The sequence below is a fragment of the Nannobrachium achirus genome (genome assembly GCF_963921795.1).
Source record: "Nannobrachium achirus genome assembly, chromosome: 19".
NCBI lineage: Eukaryota > Metazoa > Chordata > Actinopteri > Myctophiformes > Myctophidae > Nannobrachium > Nannobrachium achirus.
The window spans coordinates 24,335,945-24,358,181 of NC_137826.1; the positions used below are offsets into that span (position 1 = coordinate 24,335,945).

Here is a 22,237-nt window from a genome sequence, read left to right on the forward strand (position 1 = left end):
GATCGTTGCTGTCGGCCAGAAACCTTGTATCTCCGGTTTTCAACTTTTTATGTTTTTTTCCCCCTAAATAACTGCCCCACTTCATCATCATGCATGAGTGTCGTACAACATTTGTGAAAATAGCAGATCTACAAGCTCACAACGCGTTGCACGCGTTGTGAGCTTGTAGATCGTCTATTTTCACTATTCTAAAAACATTCATAATTACCTTATTGTAAAGTGTTACCAAATAATCATTATGATTATTAAAATGTAACTGTTTTGGGACATACAAGTTTTTCGTCCGGCAGCAGCAAAATGACAGTTCGTTCTTTTCTTTGCTGCTCAGTGGTTTTTCCTTCCTGCCGTACCACTTCCCATAGTGTCTTGATCAGATTGAATCCAGGTCCAATTAACTGACAGTGTCTCTGCTCTTCCCACAGGCTCAGCTGTAATCAGGATCCCACGTTACACGCACAAATATACTGTCACATGTGTGTGTGCGAGCGCACACACACGTCACAGTCAGCATTATAGCGCTTTCATTATGCCACGATGCTCTCTCTCACAAACACGCACGCACTCACACAATGTTGTTGTATTACTGTACTTGTGAGGACTTTAACATTTTAGGACAGCGATTATTTTTATATTTCTTTTTACTATTTTTAACCCTAACCCTAAAGCCGAAGATAGCAGATCTATTAGCTTGTAGATCGGCTATTTTCGGTGTATGAATGAGGCATAACTCCAAGTTTAAGCCCTAAATTTGTCTAAAACTAACATAAACCCCAACCTGATATCTTTTACCAACTATAAGGCTTTGCTCCATTTCTCTACTGTAGAAAAACAACCATTTCTCTACAATACACATTTTATTCTTTTAGAAACATTAATGCTGCAGCATGACAACTCAGATATCGTCGCTGTATATATGAATTCCGTGTTTCATACTTTGTCATATGAAAATGTCATGCAAAAGGAGCAGAAATATATTCAAGCTTACAACACAACATGATGTGATGCTTTGTGAGCTTGAAAGTTGAAAGTGATTAGATCTGTTTGTGGGTTTTATGACATTTTAACCAATGAAAAGAACTAATGACAAAATGTAACTTAAAGTAATATGATAACTACATTGGTTATTATGATTTCCTGAAAAGTACAGTTTTGGATAATAGTACAAGGTTTCTGCCCGACAGTGACTATATTGATATAGTGCTTTGGACCAACCATCTATACTATAATTTTGCGAATGTCTGTCTGAGTGAGTGAGTGAGTGAGTGAGTGTCTGTCTGTCTGTCTGAAACAGCGTTTCTCCTCAGTGGCTGGAGCAATTGATCTGAAATCGCATCACCATAAGCATATGAACACACCTGACATAACTGTGAAGCCCGTTTGTCACTTTCACAAATCGTATGCTGTATATTAGCATTGTTATGCTGTATCTACTATCTATTCTGCATCTAGCATGAGGCACATCAATTCTGCATCTAGCTTGAGGAGAAGTGTTTAACCAGCTCTGTGTGTGTGTGTGTGTGTGTGTGTGTGTGTGTGTGTGTGTGTGTGTGTGTGTGTGTGTGTGTGTGTGTGTGTGTGTGTGTGCAGGCGGGCGGGCTGGGGGGGGGGGGGGGGGACAGTATCTCTGTAGCCATTAAACGAAACGGGTATTTCTTACATTGATGCTCTATACATATTATCATGCAAGCACCAGTTAAAGTTACTTTCCATCCCTCATATACTGTATGCACAGTGCACATCCCATAACCCACACACTGCACATCATTTTGGAGCTCATATCTTTGAACGGGTAAGGGCTAGTAGAACAAACGATACATTTTTCTCTTCAGCAATCTTTCATGTGTGATGGAAATGCGAAATGGTTTACCATGAGAAACATAAACAGTATAATCTACGTTACTGCACATATATACTTACTGTACAGTAGGCTATATATACATAAATGTACACACCCATGCACTCGCGCACGCACGCACGCACGCACGCACGCACGCTCGCACGCACGCACACACACACACACACACACACACACACACACACACACACACTAATAAATTGTGGTGAAATGAAGATTTAATTCACTCTCAGTTTTAGACCTGCTCAAATACTGACACATACCTGTACACACACACAGGTGCACACACACACATGCGCACACACAGTACACAGTGCTCAGAAGTTCCAATTAAATGAATGGCTATATTCTTTGTCTTCTGTGCGTCTCACTGTGTCCAGATAGTGAGTGGATAGAGGTGTGTTCACAGCACACACACAGTGATGATGGCACGTCCTTCTCTCCAGGCATCTCACCACTACACCTCCCCTTTAATTATACTGCTGGAAGGGCTGGCAATCACACACCTATCAGCTGTGTGTGTGTGTGTGTGTGCGTGTGCGTGTGCGTGTGCGCGACTGTGCGTGTGTGCGTGTGCCGCAGTGGCGTAGCTAGGGGTAGGAAAGTTAGACTGAGGTAAGGGGGCCCAAGGTGCCAGAGGCCCTCGAAAAGTCTGGATTAAAACTCTTTTTCCCCCAATAATAATAATTATTATTATGATGTTTATCATTTGTGTCTAAAAACTTAAAATTACTGCTGGAATAAAACCAATGAGCGATACAATTTAAATAATTGAGGGTCCCTATATTATATACTCACCCCTTACAAAGCTAAAATGGTTTCTCCTGCTTTCACGTTGTTTTGAGACCTATAGTAGCTTTGCGGTTTGTGCGTCCGCTTGCATCATGTTATGGTTGTGAAACTTAGGTGTGCTCTACAGGATAATTATGATCATCTGAAGTAAATGGAAAAGTCTTTTCATTGGCCCTGCAAACATAAGATCAACTCTCACGTTCTGTTCGCCCCACCCTCCCCCGGTCCTGACTGTAAAGCAGCTTCTTCAGCACACAACAGCATGCATTGAACAGAGGCAGGGAGAGGGAGAAAAAAAAAAAAAAAAAAAGACTGCAAACATAAGATCAACTTTCAGGTTCTGTTCGCTCCACCCTCCCCCGGCTTCTTCCACACACAACACGCATTGAACAGAGACAGGGAGAGAGAGAAAAAAAGACGTAATGTGACATAGAGCAGCATGTTTCATTACTGTAAACTGAGAGGAGAGCTTGACTGTCTGGGTAAGCATGCAACAGAAAATCTTCTCCCCTCTTCCTTCTTCCTTCTTTATCCAACACCATTAAGCAATAAGCATGGATAACGTTTTAAGCACAAACGCAAGTGTTTCGCAAAACACCTGTTTGCTAAGTTCTGGAAGGAAGCACTCCCAAACTAGTGACATGATCAGTTGATCACAATCGCATCATGTTATGAATGTATGTAGGTTCCCAAATCAAAGTGAAAAATGGTTTGGTTTGTTGCAACAATGACTAGTTATCTAAAGTATGGTAATAGTGTCAAGTAGTGTGAGGATTAATGTCAGAGTGTTTGTGTTTGAGCGCCTCAGTGCGGCCGCTGCAGAGTTCATGTGCAACCTCTTCCAGAGACACTAGAAACTCTGCTGGAGAAACAAGACAAACTGCTGGATGTCCCTAGTAATAACAATAATTGTATAATATCCCATCATCTATCTAGTAGTCATATGATTATGTCATACAAAAATAACAATCTAGGCATCACAATATTTTTGTTTCAGTCAGTCACAGTAGGCTATTATTGTTTTGTGAACTCCCAAAATGTTCACAGGATCTTGCTGTAGATTAAACACACTGACTGACTTTGCTGTTAAAACAATGTATGTGCATACACACAGACACAGTACACACAAGAATGTCCTGTTATGCCATTCTCATATAGCCTTATATGATCTAGCCTGTTATACAGTAGATGTATTCTCAGATCATTATATCCAACCCTTGTTTTCCATAGTTTAGCTAACTAGCCAAAGTTCTGATTGCATGCAGACTCATTTTTGCATGTAGGCTAATCATGTTCATACTTCACCCAATCTGAATAGTCCTATACTGCTTATGTTTTCTCCTATTCTACTTCCTATGTATAGCCTATATCTCCTCATGTGCATTTGCTTGAGCACTGCTGCTATTGATTAGTGATTGTATATTCTGCACAACACCTGCACATATTTAAGCTGCTACTAAAAATACAATGTAGTGTTTTATTGTTATACTGTTTTATATTGGCTTGCATGGGAGGCTGGGCTCAAGTCAGAGTTCTGGTGTCTCATTCACTTGCTGGTGATGATGGTGGTCTGCACTTTTTATTTCATGGGACTGTTGTGGATTATACTGTATTAATAATACAGTAGCTGTATCTGAGTGTGCATGTAATGGATGATTATGTGTAGTGATCATGGTTAGATCAAGTTAAAATTCCTGGACTTTGTTTCAAGAGCTAGCATTGTCAAATTGTTACACCAGACACTACATGTTTGTTTATATCCTGCTTAGGCTACAAGAGTAAAACTAAAAGTAGACAAAAATGTTAAATGGTGTTACAATTTGACAAATAAGGTGAACATGATTGCTGAGGCGATCACGGCTACCGTATCATTGTGAGACATGTCATTCAAACAGTAACAAAGTGTTCCCGGTTGGCCGGTTCTCCGCTTGCATGGGGGGGCCCATACAGATTTCTGGCCTAGGGGCCCAGAATTGCTAGTGACGCCCCTGCGTGTGCGTGTGTGTGTGTGTGTGTGCGTGCGTGCGTGCGCGCGTGTGTGTTCTACACACACATGAAGGCACACACGTGTTTGCCTTCATGTGTGTGTAGAAGTACAAAATGGGTGTGTTTGTTGGAAAGATAATAAAGTATTGTTTTTCTAGTATGGTTCATTGCTGCCGCTGTTGCACTCCCTGACTCTGAACAGGTTGGTAACGTCATGTGTTTCCTTGGTGACATCAATTACATGTCAATGCACAAATCTTACAGTTTCTCATTCACATACAGTATATTTACTGTAACATCTGCTTGGGGCATTTTCAGTTAAACTGACAAGCGTAAGAATCTCATAGCAACAACAAATGGAACCACAGTGATGTAATTTGATATTATTTTTTCTTTCCTTCAACAAAATTTCACTTAAAGCCACTTGATTCTTTGAACATTTTGCATCTTCGATAAATATGCTTTGAGAAGATTGTGAAGAAAGGTGTTCAGCGTGCTCCCAGAGCACAGCGCTTCGAATGTTCAAACTGTGATGCTCTGAACGCTCTGAATTTCTGAACGATAAGAGATGCTCCAGTAGCCAGGCTAGTTCTCACTGTGCATTTCCAAATTGTCGTTGTCGGTTGGAAACCCTGTATGTCCAAAACCGTTCGTTTTGTATTTATCATTTTAAAAATGATTTAAAATAGTGAAAATAGACGATCTACAAGCATGCGATGCGTTGTGTGCTTGTAGATCTGCTACTAGTTTGTGCGACAGCCTTGTATGATGAAGCAGGGCTTTACTTTATGATAAAATCTGGAGATATGCGCTGGGGTGGCACCCCCTGGACTTGCCACTGCCTCTGTCTCTCTCTTTCTCTCTCTCTCTCTCTCTCTCTTTCTCTCTCTCCTTCCCTCTCCTTCTCATAATGTTCACGTTTTCTGTGGTGATGTTTTATTCATTATGAAAACCTTGCATTGTTCCATCTGAGATGTGGTGCGTCGTGCTAAGGTTCTTCCTTTGGAATATAGAGATCCATAACCTTTAGAGAATTAACTCACATGAATAAATGATACCACAAAACTGAGAGGCTAGACTCAACCGCTTTATTGCATGTACAGATTTCAAGTCTTCAGCCTTTACTGCTCTTTTCCTGAAGATTTCCTGCAAATACATTTTTTCCACTGGTGTCTTTCCCTATTTTGCCTTTCAAATTTCTATGGAGAGTGGAGCGTTTTTTTTTCAGAAACCCGCAAAAGTCAGAGAATGGCAAAAATGGTTGATCTACAAGCTCAATGTTGTGCAAATCTACTGGATATCTACTGTCTTGCCAATGGCAGGACGTGTGAAGTTCTGAAATAGCACATCTGTACGGTATGAAAATCATCTGATTTTTCCTTTAAGCATTTAATCATATTGTCCCCCAGGGGTATACTACACCCCCTATGATTTGTCCTCTACACTAAATAGCTTTGCGGATAATAGCAAATCTATAAGCTCAACAAGCGAGTAGGAACTGAGTCAATTGTAAGTTATGGTATCACCAGGGAAGATTATTGATACGTCTACAACCCTCATCACCCCCAGGACATTTTTGAGCAGTCCACCATTGGCAGGCTAAGAATATTGTGTCTGGCCCCTCTCGTGTACTATATCCCGAGTATAGGTTACTGCTGTCAGGTAGGAGATACGGGGTCCATGCGTGGAGCTATAATTGGTACAAGTACTTTTTTGTCTCTCTGTCAAGTTCACTCGTCAATTGAGGTGGGTGGTATTAAGGTGTCGCTCTGTTGCACTATATACGGTAGGTATGTTGTTTGGGGTGTTTATTTGTTATGCTGGAGAGTGATGTATAGGGTTCATGTGGTCAAGCTTTATGTATACTCCTAATCTACACGCTAACAACGTGACACAATGCATTGTTGCAGTAGCTTGTAGATCAGTTTGTTTTGGCAAGCAACATCGTAGGAGTATGAACTAAGGACAGGAGGACAATTTAATAAGTTTGATCCACCTTTTTTTCTTACCAGCCACCCACCAAGTTTGTTGTAAATGTGAGCTATTAAATAATTCATATATGAGCAAATCCGTACACGTGTAACAGTGTTAAAGAGTGAACACGAAAGCATTTTCTGCATGTATGAGCGTTTTACTAGTGAGTACAACATCTTATGCATATAACTAAATAATTCATTACGGAACAGTGTATCTGTACGCTTTAGCAATGTATGGTTCTGAGAGGCAACAACAGTAGTGAATGTGGGTGTGATGTGTGTGCATAGTTTTTGAGCGGTGGTCACAACGCTCCTATACGTGGCCGTGTGTGTGGGTCGGTCTGTCTGTCTGTCTGTCTGTATGCGTGTCTGTCTGTATGGTGTATGTAGCCTGTATGTAGTACCTTTTGTGACCACACATGTTAAGGGAGGGGCGCTGTTGTTCAGGCCAGGCCAGGCCAGACACCCACCCACCCACACACACACACACACACACACACACACACACACACACACACACACACAATATATATATATTTGTTTTGCTGTTGCGCAGCCTCCACGACCACCGCTCAGTTCACACGGGTGTGATTTTTTGTTTTGGTAGACATTTGAATTGTATCTTAAATATTTTTTTAATTGTAGTTTGAATTGTAGACTGTGTCACGTTAACATCGCTTTGGACTTTGTTTTTGTGTGTGTGTGTTTGTGTGTGTGTGTATGCGCGGGTGTGCGTGCGTGCCGTGCCGTGCGTGCACTCATGCATGGGCACTGTGCTGTATTGCAGGAATTGCATGGTACACATTGGATCTGTTCTGTGAACTGTTCTAAATGTCTTCACCAATGAAAATGTTTCCCTTTGACATCAATGTGTTTGTTATTCCCAGATAGGCCTACTTTGGTTGAGGAAGAGTCATTCCCAAAGAGATGCAGTTGGATGCAGGGGTGTCACAAGGGGGGGGGGGGGGAGTGGGACTGAGTTACTAGGGCCCAAGGTGGGGGGGGGGGCCTTAATTATTCTATACTTTAGCTATTGAAAAATAGTAGATCTACAAGCTCACAGCGCGGCACCGAGTGCCGCGCTGCGAGCTTGTAGATCTGCTATTTTTGAAAAGTCGTGAAAATGTGTGCAGATCTTTGAATATATGTATTTTATAAGCGAACATTTGTAACTCAAATTTTGCTTCTGGGGGGTCCCTGGAACTAAATATTTTGAGATGGAGGTCCGTGGCCAAATACATATAATTTTGGGGGTCCTTCAGATGAAAAAGTTTGAGCACCACTGACATAGAGACATAGGTTTTTCAAAAAACCTTCAAAGACTTGCACAAATTTTCACGATTTTCAAACCTTGCAGATCTACTCTGTGCCACACTGTGAGCTTGTAGATCTGCTATTTTTCAATAGTTCAAGCACAAAATAACACAGTGAATCCTTGTACCCAGGGCCCAGAATGTGGTGCGACACCCCTGGTTGGATGTGTACTTTCATCTTCATGAGAGAGCAGAGCATGGCGTCATGCTCCACCCATCCTCCAGAGAGGAGTTGTTTGCTAGATGCATCTCACTGGAGCATTCAGATCAAATCTGTCTGATTACACCCCTCGCTTTTTTGCTTTGCCATCTACAAATTTCCTTCTCTCGTACTATCATCCTCTCATTATTATCTCATCCTCGATCGTTATTTCATTCTCTCATCCTTTTTTGATCGTCCCTCGCTCTCTAGACTTAACACTCTCAGGCTTTTCTCAGACATGAGAGTTGTTGGGAAGACAACTTGGTATTTGCACTAGATGTTCTGTTGATGGTGTGTTGGAGAGAACTTTCACATCTATCCTCACCTACTGTATATACTGTATATGATTATGGACTTTTTCTACATCAAATTGCCTCTCTCTCTCTCTCTCTCTCTCTCTCTCTCTCTCTCTCTCTCTCTCTCTCTCTCTCTCTCTCTCTCAATTATCAAGATTTTGATAAGGTTCTCAGAGGAAGCAACTGACCCACTCCACCCCTCTTTTATCATAAAGGACCCCATTAACAGCCAGCCTAATCAAAGGCTGCTCGGCCTGTACTTGATCTACTTGAGGACTTGTAGAAGGGCTGAACGGACTCCATCTGACACGCTTCCTGTTATGAACACACACACACACACACACACACACACACACACACACACACACACACACACACACACACACACACACACACACACACACACACTCAATCACTGTTCAGAGAAAGAATTCTGTTGTGCCACCATAGGGTGAAGGCGTGCCATTCCACTCATGTACAGTACTCATGTACAGTATATGAACAGGCATGCATGCACAGTCACACGTGCATACCCTGTACTGCACCGATACTGTTTGTTCTCACACTACTAGACTGCATACAGTGCATAACCGTCTGATGGTTGGGGGGAGTACATGTGCACACTGTCCTGGATGTATATCGCCGATATCAGTAGTTCTCATACTCTTTCATGCCAACGACCTAAAAAAGTTGGCGCGGACCCCCATCTGAAAATAATATTTGTGTTTTTTTAAAGATAGCTTTGAGCTTGTAGATCTAGTATTTTTTAATAGCCAACATATTGATATAAATTGGCTATGTTTGCTATTTTTGGAAAATCATTAAATGTTGAGACGTTCTTTTAATTTTGTGGAGGTTTTGCCTAAAATGACATCCCCAAATGTGGGGCATGTGTTCAAAACTTCCCCAGTTCCCCTAATGTCATGCCACACTGGTGGTCTGACAGGTGTAGCCCGTTGATTGATCACAGTATGCTTGACATTACTTCCCTGCCGTTTTCCAAAGTATGCCATGCTTTGCTTATTATTATTTTTTTTTACAAACCATTGGATCTGCTATATTTCTCTCAAAATAGGGATGCCAGCCTGAAAGTGATAAGGCGAGGTTCATCACCTGAAATTTGAATTAAAAATAGGCTATATTGAAATGTGGTAATTAGGAAGTGGTGTAAAGTAAATACCGTAAGTACTTTTACTTAAGCACTGTACTTAAGTACACTTTTGAGGTATTTGTACTTTATTTGAGTATTTCCAATTTCCAAAACTTTATACTACTATTACTTTGCAGATATAAATTATAATATCATAATTAACACACATAAACCACTTTAGCCCTATTTTATACCGTGGCTATTTGAAAATAGACGCTCTACAAGCTCACAACGCGTCGCATCGTGGTGCGTTGTGAGCTTGTAGATCTGCTATTTTCAAACATTTTGCTTTTGGTATGCCAACACTTTCATACTTTTACTCAAGTAGGCTACATTTTGAATTCTGGCCTTCTACTTGTAACAGAGTATTTCTATGTTGCAGTATTGATACCTTTATTCAAGTAAAATATGTGAATACTTTTTCCACCATTGTCTGTAATTAGGCTAGCCCCTACCACCGCTATGGTCCTTTAACAAAGTCAGATTTACCTCCAGTAAGGAAGCAGAATCCCCAGTCAGGCCTCATTATCCCCTCAGCAGTCTGCGTGTCACATGTCCATTTTAGCCATCATTCACTACAGTATGTAATATTTAGAGCCTGTCTATGTGCAGTCTGAGAGTGGATCAGAGACCTTCCACATTGGGAGAGAGAGAGAGATAAGTCCCGCTTTGCAAATTATATGAGATGGAGGAGCGGACAGCCGGTGTCATTCATGAAATCTTCAGTCTGTTTTCTGTCTGCACAGGATGGCACATTCAGATGCTTCCAATGATGTTGTCTTTTACAACAGCTAGTACAACAAGTGGTGTATTTTCTGCTGCAGTAACGTGTGCGTGTCTACCGCCCTCCTACATCCATCAGTTTATTCAGTGCTGTCTGTCCGGCCGTCCGTCCGTCCGTCCATCTACTATCCATTGCAATGTCACAAAATGTTACATGGAATAACACAGAGTTAAATTAACACAGTTTTACGGTGTACTTGATCTAGCCACTCTTCCATTCCGGTCAAGAGTTCATTCATTCCTCTGGGGTCATTATAGCAATCTTCTCATTCGAGGTATTTAAAAAGAAAAAACATATTATTAGGAAGGATTCACTGTAAAATCCTCAGTGTTCATTGACCTAATTGAACCCTAACAGGTCCAGTTGTACACACTCTGAGTTAAATGATCAGTCAGGATTTAACAGTGTTCCTTTGTCTTGACCATTGTGTCTTTATCGCTTCTCTTTTCAGCAGCTCTTCCACATGTCTGCCACCGCTTTATACCTCATTATTTTATTCCCTTCTTCATCTCTGTCTGTCTGTCTGTCTGTCTGTCTGTCTGTCTGTCTGTCTGTCTGTCTGTCTGTCTGTCTCTCTCTCTCTTGCCCTGACAATGAACTCTTGTCATTGTGTATGGTTTGCACTAATTATCCGTGTTATATCCTATGAGTAGTTATGAAATGCAGATAGACATGATCATGTATGGATTGACACGCACGCACGCGCGCACACACACACACACACACACACACACACACACACACACACACACACACACACACACACACACACCCCGCTAACCTGGTGTTCCGTTTCTGTTAACACTGTATTTTTTTTTATTACTTTTTTATCCCACGATTTTGTAACCCATTTATTTCACCCAGTGCCAATTGCCTAACCTGTAATCCTTGTTTCTGCTCTCCCTCTGCCACGCCTGGTGAGCCCCGGCTGGCCAGGGGGAGGCAGTATAGAAACCAGGATTACTGCATGTTTTTGTGAGGGTATCTACCCTAGGAGACACAGGGAGAACATGCAAACTCAGAACAAAGAAAGTAGCTCGCACTCACTTTTTTGGTCGCTCCAAACATTTATTGACAAGCAAAAATAGACGTTTCGACCTGTTAGGGTCTTTTTCATATATATAGAACATGCAAACTCCACAAAGAAAGGCCCTTTCGCCACCACTGTAGTTTGCGGTGATGTGTGTGAGTGTGTTCGCAGGTTCATCAGATCATAAGCATAAGTTGGGATTTGGCAGGTGCATGTTTAAAATATTGATGGAATGTGTCCATGTGCACGTGTGCCTGCTAGCGTATTACTATACTTGTGAGGGCCAACTGTCCCCACAATACGGGGATATTGAAACTGGGACAATCCCGGCCAAACCAGGACACCTGGTCACCCGACCCAAAGTCTAGTAGAATATGAGAAATTGACATTGTAAGGACAACAGGAGGAGAGAATGATGATGGAGAGAGGAGAAGAAAAACAAGTTTTACCCTGCTGTGTGTGTCACCCCGCCCCTCCCCCCCTTTCTGCTTCTTCTTCACTACTTAGGTATTAACATGGAGGGATAAGGAAGGGCTCAGCAAGACAGATGTGGTCTTCTAATGACTCACACACACACATACACGCACGCACGCACGCACGCACGCACGCACACACACACACACACACACACACACACACACACACACACACACACACACACACACACACACACACACACACACTTTCTCTCACAAGACACAATCTCTAATTATAGACATGTATGAGTTATATAGGTACTAGCGCTTGGGCATGAGGACCATTAACTGCTTTTCTTGGGTCTGTTTACACAGATTGACATCTTCACACAAGCTGATATCCATTGATAGCCATTCATTTTGATGAGTGTACAATCAATCACTTTAAAGTGGAGACCTTTGTGTTTATCTTATGCCTGAGGTTGCGACTGACTGTGTCTGTCCACTGTCAGTAACAATTCTGGCCCTCTGCTGCCCCACTCTGGCTAAGTAGACATATTACACCTTCCTCTGTCCTTGTGACTTCTTCAGTATACTGTAGTGTAGTTTTAGGTAATAGCTGTCCTTCCCAGACCTGGCTGTAACCCTTCTTAACCAGACCTGCCTAAGCCCTCATCAAACTCATTCAACTAACCTATTATTACTATCTATTCGACTGCTTATTATTACCCAAAATCAAAATGTAGTATTTTAAAATTATTCATGCCATTATTCTTCCCTTTTTTATGATGGTGCTCAAAAGGCCTCTTGCTGCTATTACAACCATCACTGGCGATCCCTATGGACTCTTGTATAAGAACTTGGATCTCACGCTGAACTGAAACTAGAGCTGAGTCAGCAGGCCTATTCCTGTGACATTAAAGATGTGGCCACAATTGTGAAGAAACATGACATTTGTGAAAAGATTATTGTTGTTGTCACTGTTCTTTGAACAACTCGATAAAATCCGGGGTGCACATTTAAATGAACACTTTCTATTTAGCTGTATTAGTGTGGCAAATTGAAGTTGAGTGATAGCAGTGCCACGTGTTTAATTCAGTGTTGCAGTGCTTTTGAGGTGAGGCAGGACAGGGTGGTGTTGTCCCACTGAGAATACACTGAATGACACGTTTACTGTAGCTTACATCATCCAACAAACTGCACACACTCAATATTGTTGCATTAAAAGATTAAATCTTGTTTGCCAAAAGAGTATTCTGTATTCTGTAGTCCTCAATAAGTGCTATCTTTGAGAAAGATTGTGCCTCCAGAAGTACATATCTACAGTATATGGATATCATCCAAACTTTGTTTGTAGGCTATAGCTTTTTTGTAGATTATTTTATGTTTATTGAGATGTCAGGTATGTTGTTTGATCATTACATTGTCATACATTGTGTACTTTCAGCTTTCCTCAAGTTTTATTTACGGTACGCTTGGTGGAGATTTCAGTTCCTTCTTTCTTTTACTAAGTTCGTTGTCAGCTGGAAAATTCTTGAATGATTCATGGTTTGTCAGAATTCATCTTTCCAAGTTCCTTTTCGTTGCCATAGATGTGTAGGTGTTGCCGATGAGACATACTGTATATTTTCCAATTGACATGACAAAACATAATTACATTATTCTTCCAAAACTCATTCTCGGTACTCACTAGTTGTGGTTGACAAATAGTTGTAGCCTAGGCTACTAAAGAGTAAACACCCCTGGACCATTCATATGATGACAGGGCCATCCTATGTTGATTTGCCCTGGTCAATCTCTCTAATGTGATTTGCTGGGGTTCACATTCAAAACAGAAAACCTGAGTGTGATTGGACGGTGGACAAAATGAATGGATGTTTTTATATTTAATGACACTGTTCTTATGTTCTCCTCTATATTCCTGAACCACGGGTCATCGCCCTGCCAGTTGTGGTGGACATTTTTGTCAAAAATACTTTTTTTGCCTTGGACATACAGTACAAATATTACCAGAAATAGAGCTAACCCAAAATCTGTTCTGTGTGCTGTGGTCCTCAAAGTGGGTTGTTTGAAGGTGGTCCAAATGGACCATTACACCAGTTATGGGAGTCCTTGAAATAGTTGGAGAAAAAAGTAAAAAAAAAAGTAAATCAGTGTCATACATACTCTGAAGAAAATCTGGAGAGATCGACATTCAGTAATTGGATCGCGTAAAATAACAACAAAATAAAAAATGTGCAAGTCTAGCCACGGACACATTTGTCCATGTATGGACATATTGATGACCCCCTGCCCTGCCCTGCACCCATCCCTCCATCAAATCTCTCGCTCTCTCTCTCAATCCAGATGTGTGGGCTCAGATCCAGATGTCCAACAGGAACATGGAGGTGAACCAGGGTCAGATGGTGGTGCTGAAGGCCTGGTACTCCCCCGCTCCTGGCACTGATAAGAGCACCAACACCCTCATCTGGACCTTTGTGGGCAACAACAGTCAAGTGGTGAGAAACTGGTACAAAGAGCTGTGTGTGTGTGTGTGTGTGTGTGTGTGTGTGTGTGTGTGTGTGTGTGTGTGTGTGTGTGTGTGTGTGTGTGTGTGTGTGTGTGTGTGTGTGTGTGTGTGTGTGTGGGGCACACACCTTGTATTCCATCCTTAATTCATTTCTTATCATTTAAAATAGCATACAACAGGTGGGCAACTTTATTGTGCACGTGATCTGCACATGAAGCATGCATTAGCTTTCCAGAAAGCAGATAAGCCCGGGCCTTTAAAGGAGAACTTTGTATTTTTCACAAGGGTTAATATTTTAGATTCTAATTAGAGAAAAGAAAGGATGCATGACTAAAATGTATTGCTCTCTATAGTTTTAGCGATTTTATCTGGTTGTGGTCAGTGGTCACCTGTCTCTCCCCTGCAGTGCTGGCAATCCTGTTAATTGGGAGGAAGGTGCCAAGCACTGTAGAGCATGTCAAGGACCACCAAATGTATTAGCCCGCAGACCCCCATTTGATAAGATACAACAGGGACCCCCAGAAGAGAAGATGTGTCATTTGTGTAACAAACATTTTCAAGACTTTTCAAAAATAGCAGATGTACAGTACAAGCTCACTTCGATCAGATACACTGCTTAAGCAATATTACACGAGAGGGTATGCATATAACACGGTTATCCAGCACGACAGCCTTACCGCAGGAACGAGCCGACAGGCGAGTTCCGTAGGTAGGGCGAGTGTAATATTGCGATTATACAACTGTTGCCCTTAAAAAAAACACGTCAACTTCAATTCATTGTAATTAAGATATTCGATAGGAATTTGTAATTTTTTAATGCCTCATTTAGCTACTATGTCCCTGAACGTCACATGAAAACCGCTAGCCTAGCAGCCTAGCATAGTGTGGGGAGAGAGGAGCGCTTGCTGTCTTTCTTGACTAACGCAGCTGATTTCTTTACTTGATGAGAGACAGTGCAGTAGTGCTCGTTATATGCACGTTTGGAGAGCCTGTTTTCCATTGAGAGCCCGACTACCTGTTGTATAATTAATGCTTAATTCAGGGGTCTTCAACAAGGAGTCCGGGGTCCTCAGAGTTACTACAGGGGGTCCTCCAAATCTTTGTGTGATAGAAGCTTTTTTTCTCCATTTCTATATTAACCACTTGAACCCTAGCGTCCATATTTTTAGAACATTAACGAAAAATAGCAGATCTACAAGCTCACAACACCTCACGCTGCGAGGCGTTGTGTAGCTTGTAGATCGGCTATTTTCGGCAAAGAGGTTTGGTGTAGTGGGGAAAAAAGAGCACACTAAGTACAGAGTGAAAGGTCAAGTTTATTAAGTATTGACGGTTCACAAATTGACATGAATCCAAAATACACTGATGATTGTGCTGTCAAACGATGAAACTACCGGTATATGGAATCTGGGGGTCCCTGCTTCATCTCTCTCTCAGCTAAGGGGTCCTTGGCCTGAAAACTTTGAAGACCCCTGGCTTAATGCAATGGATTGTGGTCTGCTGTTTGGGGTCTTTGACACCATTGTACGACGCAGTATGAATCATGCCTGCCTCATTCTCACTCTCTCTAGATAATCTCGTACACAAAGGAGTCCATAAGCATGGGCAGCCCTCATTTCGAGGGGCGTGTGGGCTTTACGGCGGCGGCAGAGATGCCCTCCAACAACCTGTCACTGTACATCAACAACACAAAGGAGTCCGACTCCGGACGCTACCTCTGTCAGGTCATCGTTCCCGGGGGGATGAGCCTGAGTTCTGAGCTCACACTCAACGTAAGGGGTAGGTGAGACCTCCTCAACATACATAGTCCATGGGCCATACGAGATGTGGCAAAGGTTACTATGCATTTTTGAAAAGCTCTATATCTGTAGATTATGTTTTGATATGATAACCCTTTCTGAGACACAGCTAAATTGGTGTTATCAGCTGCTAGAGTTGGTGTCCTATTAACTTTACAATACAGGAAAGAAATGCAAACAAATAATCTGCTTTAAGTAGCATATGAGGGGTCAACTAGGTTTTTTTTCATGATTCTAAATCCATTGCAAGCATCTGTTTTGCACAAAAAAAAACATTCCTTGCGCTAGAAATAGCCCCAGCTGTGAGCTTGTATATCTGCTATTTTTCACTGGTTAAAGCATTAAATAATTCTAGGCCTAAAGGAAACCTGAATTAAACATCTCAATTCTAATCCTCTCCTCTCCTCTCTCAGTGCCGCCTGCCGTCCCCAAATGCTCGGTGTCAGGGAAGCCAGTGCTGAAGGGCAATGTGACTCTGAGTTGTAAATCAAGTTCAGGAAAGCCCATTCCTATGTACAAATGGAGGAAGACCAGCCCAACCTCTGAGGTGTTCTTCTCCCCCATGCTCAGTGAGTAGGACCCACCCTGGAGTGTTGCTCCAGAATGTACTCATCCCTTGACTTTCTTTGTTTTTTATTATTTATAGCCAGTTACGGTTGAATACAATTATGTTTGTGATTTTGGCCAAAACATTTCGTGATATTCAACAATCTTTTTATTTCCATGCTGATCTAATTCTTCATGCTTTACGCTGTATCCTGGCAATTATATTTAGTGATATTAGTCTTACTGGTATTTAGTGATATTAATGGTATATTGGGGTGAATTGGCATACTTTAATTATTTATTGGTACTCTCCTAGACATCATCAAATATGAATCATATTATAATTCATTGAACCCTTCCATACAAAGCCAAAGTGTAGTAAGTACGTTTTTGGAGCCACTGACAAAAGATCACATGATATTGGTTGACAGTTACCTCCGAAACAGATATACAATGAATGCAATATAAATGATATAACCCATTTGGTTGGCCAGTATCATTTAGATTCTTTGTGTAGTTATTGCACTTTGGTTTTGTTCAGAATGGTCACTCATTTCAAATTGTGGTTTGCCAACAAACTTTGAATAAGCAGTTACTCATGTCACTTCTGGGATTGAGGATCAGTTTGAGCAGGAGAAGCTAATCTGTCTATTAATATAAAAATGTAATACATTAACAACCTCATTAATATAGGCCTAGTGCTATTCCTACACCTGCAAAAGTAATGCAGTAATGGCGCCCTCTTGTGTCCCTTTTTATTATTGTAAGTGGTGTTTTGAGAAGAAGCAAGTGCTTAACAAATATCATACCCCATACATAGTCCTTACTGTAACTGTGTGTGTGTGTGTGTGTGTGTGTGTGTGTGTGTGTGTGTGTGTGTGTGTGTGTGTGTGTGTGTGTGTGTGTGTGTGTGTGTGTGTGTGTGTGTGTGTGTGTGTGTGTGTGTGCGCGTGCGTGCGTGTGCGTGTATGTTATTAGATGAGAAGATTGGCACGCTGAAGCTGAGCAACCTGAGCAGCAACATGTCTGGGAAGTACGTGTGCACAGCCACCAACACAGCTGGCTCTGAGAGCTGCATCATCGACCTGAAGATCATTACATGTATGTCACCATGACACAGCTGTCCTGACCATGACACATCTGTCCTAACCATGACACATCTGTCCTAACCATGACACATCTGTCCTAACCATGACACAGATGTCCTAACCATGACACAGCTGTCCTAACCATGATTCCTGAATATCACACAGCTGTCCTAACCATGACACAGCTGTCCTAACCATGATACAGCTGTCCTGACTATGCCACAGCTGTCCTGAATATGACACAGCTGTCTTAACCATGACACAGCTGTCTTAACCATGATACAGCTGTCCTGAATATGACACAGCTGTCTTAACCATGACACAGCTGTCCTAACCATGACACAGTTGTCCTGACTATGACACAGCAGTCCTGAATATGACACAGTTGTCCTGAATATGACACAGCTGTCCTAACCATGACACAGCTGTCCTGACCATGACACACCATTCATAGTCATGGCACAGCTCATGGTCAAGTGGCATGCTTTTTTTTATATATATATATATCAATAAATACATAATAATAATGTTTTGACATTTGTAGCCTATAATGACATATCCAAATTAGAAATGCCAGGTTGAAAGTAGTTAATTTAATACTGAGAGTGTACAAATGGACCCATAGATGTCAGAGGTAAAAGAACAGGCCTATTTGACTCAACGTTGATACAACGTGTGTGTTTTGTTTGGTTCTGATGGCAGCCAATAATGCGGGGGTGATAGCTGGTGCCACAGTGGGCTCAGTGGTGGGCTTCATCATCCTGCTGCTCTTCCTCATTTTTCTGGTGAAGAAGAGGAGAGACATGATCGAGGATGACATGGCCAACGAAATCAAGTGAGTTTGGCTTTGTAGTCAGGTTTTATCTTTGTGTGTGTGTGTGTATGTGTGTGTGTGTGTGTGTGTGTGTGTGTGTGTGTGTGTGTGTGTGTGTGTGTGTGTGTTTCTATGAGTAAAGACGAATTTATACACTGTAATACGATACTGTCACTTGCCCAAAAGTGCTAATTTGTAATTAAATGCAATTCAATTATAAACTGGGCGTCTGGCTGGCGCAGGGGTACATTTCCTGCCCACCACCATGTTAATTCGATTGGTGCCCCCAACAGATACAATTGCCCATGTTTGCGGGTGGGTGATCACTGTTGCTGCACTAGCCACAGGGAGTGGAACTGGGAGGGATAGCAATGTTCCTTCACATGCGTTACGTCCTCCTGGTGAAACTCCTGACTGTCAGATGTATACTGTAAGAGTAGACACATACTGTACCCCCACAACTGCAGTAGTCAGCTGGGAATTGACATAATGACTACATTGGGAGAAAAACTGAAAAACAAACAAATAATAGTAAACTAACACCCCTCATCTGCTGTACCTTTCAGGGAGGACGCTCAAGCCCCCAAGCGTGTATCGTGGGCCAAGAGCGGCATGGGCTCGGACATCATCTCCAAGAACGGCACCCTGTCCTCCATCACCTCCATCCCTCACCAGAGAGAGCCCTCACACCTCCACCACCACCTGCAGCAGTACCCCCAGCGCCCTCCGTCCGACACCGCCTCCATCATCACCGCCACGGGCAGCACGGCCGGCTACCGGCCCTCCCGCCAGCACGGGGCCTCCACCCCGACCCACTTCGGCTACAACAACAGCGCCACCCTTCCCTGCGGGCAGCCCACCTCCTCCGAAACCAGCGTTAACGGCAGCCCCACGCCCAGAACAGAGCGCTTCACCCCGCTGCCCCAGGCCCAGTCGGTGCCACAGACCTACAGCCAACCGCATTACCAGCCCCAGGTTGCTCCCGGTCCCCCGCCGCTGCCCACTGCCGTGATCTCTGCAGCCAACATCTCCCGCATGGGTGGTGTGCCCATCATGGTGCCCGCGCAGAACCAGGCTGGATCTCTAGTCTAATGGTGCCAACAAGCTGGCCGAAACACGCTTGGAAAATGCCTGCGTAACTTTTACACTACTGGAAAGGGACAAAGTGTTTGTTAAGTTGTTGTTTTTTCGAAAAGGGAATGCTTCAACTGCTCTTTTGCTAGAGATTAGATTAAAAAAATGTTAATGGAATTTAGTTATTGACGCTTGCTCTAGCACCATGAAGCTTGATACAGTAAAAAATGCAGGTAAGACCTCCAAACACAAGACTGTTTCTACCTGCTGAAGCCAAGTCTTTAAATATATTCAAGTCTTTTATATTCAACATGCACTGTACACAAAGTATGTATAGACACTTTCACTTTCATACATTTGTGTTTTATATCTTAATTTTCTATTATACCAATGTATTTTTATTCTTTGTTTGTTTTTTGCTATTTTTTTTGTTGTGTTTTCAGCTCAGATATTACCATTTAGATGTATTTTTAAGTATTTTCCCTCCCTTCCTCGTCTACATAATTTTAGGAAATGAACATGATGGTAGAAAGTCTTTTTGCACACCTGCTTTCAACCGACAGATGCGTAGGAGAGGACCATGATGTACAAACACATTTATTAAGTCATCGTTTCAGTCAGCTGACCTTCATCAGGAATCCTGTTTGATGTCATTTGTCTGACATGTTGCCATAACCACTTTCATCTATTTTAGACATGTCATTATGTTGTCATAAATGTTGAGAAATTGTCAAACATCGTAAAATAATTTAAAAGAAAATCAGAAAAAGCAACAAGCTGAACTACAAGCTCACAAGTTGAGCGTGTATAATGGCAATTCTCGGCAAGCAACATAGGCTTGTAGATCTGCAGTTTTTGTCATACGACAAAATAAACAGGGTTTAAGTGGTTATTAAATGTGTTTGTAAGTGAAGACTACTCGGGACCACTCTCTACGAAAAAGAGACAAACTAAAGGATACAGCCTCCTAATTGTTCATGGATATTTCCAAGAGACCGGATTTTCTTAATTTCTCTATGTATATGACAAAATGTAGAAGACCAAATTACTGATAAGCACATACTGTACAGTATGTGAGTTCCTTTTTCTCTATCAACGGAAAGAATGTTTTATTCATAATATGATATGAACAGACTTTTAAATGATACATTTGGATAAATATGTATTCATGTATATATGCTCACAGCTAGCCTTTATTAAAAGATGTCATACAATTCTTTTTTATATAATAGATGCTAAAAAATACATTTTGGGCATTTTCCTCTAGTTTTCACTCGTAAGATACTTTTAGATTAGGTGCAGTATAGCAACTTTATTGGGCTCCATTCCTCAGTCGTAAAGATTGAAGGTTACTGACTGCAATGCAATTGTAAATAAGATATTTATTGCCTGAACACAAAACTGCTTATTGTATATGATTAGGCACAATGTGTCTTGCGATACAATGCCATACAGATCATGTGTTTGCCTGCTATACACTGGATACCCCACCAAAGAAATATTCACTATTCTAGTGATGAAGTCATGGGGAGTAAAACCTTTAATTCATTATTGCAGGCAAGACAGTCTGACATTCCATTTACTTAGTAGTAAGAATATGGACCAGGGCTGTTTTTGAAATCTTTATGGGCTTGGGATTGTGACTATGATGAACACCTGGAGTCTTTAGATGGAAGAGGAAGAAAAATCATTTCCAAGGAACGTCCTTCCTATAAACAGACAGACATCAAAAGACATCAAACTTCCATATTACTTAGTAAAGTAACATGAGTCTCTTCCACATGTGAACTCACTTACATACGTGTCAGATACATGTAAATCTTCTGCTGTGTTGTCGTTACACTGGAACATTTATATTTGTTATTGTTGTTTTGTGTTTAAGTTTTACACACACATCTGAAACCTTCCAGAGGATATCATAGCTTTTCAACTCTGTGTGTCGTTATAATCACTGTATGTGGCCCAGGTTGGAATTGGTGTATTGAGTTGCCAAGTCAAATCTTGAGTGTTCATTTAACTCTGAGAGTTACGGGTCCATTTGGTTATACATTTGACACTCTCAGAGTTACAAATAGATAAATGGTTTCTCCCAGAATTACAAAAGGATGAAATAGTAAAGGATTCCACCGTGTCGTTTGATACATGAGCAGAGTGATGGAGCATTAAATGTATTTTGAAGCTGTGATGTTTTTTCCTCTGAGGTTGTGTTGGTTTGTGCACATTGGAGCAAAATAGACACAGCTTCAAAATATAAGCACGGTCTGTTCAGCAGTTAGCTAAGCTTAAACAGTCTGTCATTATCACCTATGCCTGTCATTATATTCACTGCTGTATCATACAGATGGGTCCTTTAACAGTGGTGTAAATTATGAAAAGTTAAATGCATTAAGACAATTTATTTTTGTAACCAATGTGTGGTGAAATGACTACATGAGAAAATGTTATGTAAGATAAAATATTGAGAGTTGATATTCTGTTGCTAAACTTGGATTGTGTTACTACACAAAACGATGGCCAAATGTGTGCTTATTTATGTGAGCCTAAACCTTAGGAAATAATGTGCAGTGTTCACTCGTACAGTATCTTGCATATTAAGTTATGTTATTA

The 22,237-nt window shown here is 41.6% G+C and overlaps 1 protein-coding gene across 1 annotated transcript in view; it reads left to right on the forward strand.

Annotated features, from left to right (window-relative positions):
• Nucleotides 1–22,237, forward strand: part of LOC308305008 (endothelial cell-selective adhesion molecule-like) — a 70,883-nt gene extending 48,646 nt beyond the window's left edge. The window contains exons 2-7 of the mRNA XM_080749639.1: nt 14,147–14,298; nt 15,881–16,088; nt 16,522–16,677; nt 17,633–17,755; nt 18,445–18,577; nt 19,123–22,237. Coding sequence (XP_080605765.1) covers nt 14,147–14,298; nt 15,881–16,088; nt 16,522–16,677; nt 17,633–17,755; nt 18,445–18,577; nt 19,123–19,648 — 1,298 coding nt within the window. The 3' untranslated portion in view covers nt 19,649–22,237. The remainder of the gene's footprint in view (nt 1–14,146; nt 14,299–15,880; nt 16,089–16,521; nt 16,678–17,632; nt 17,756–18,444; nt 18,578–19,122) is intronic.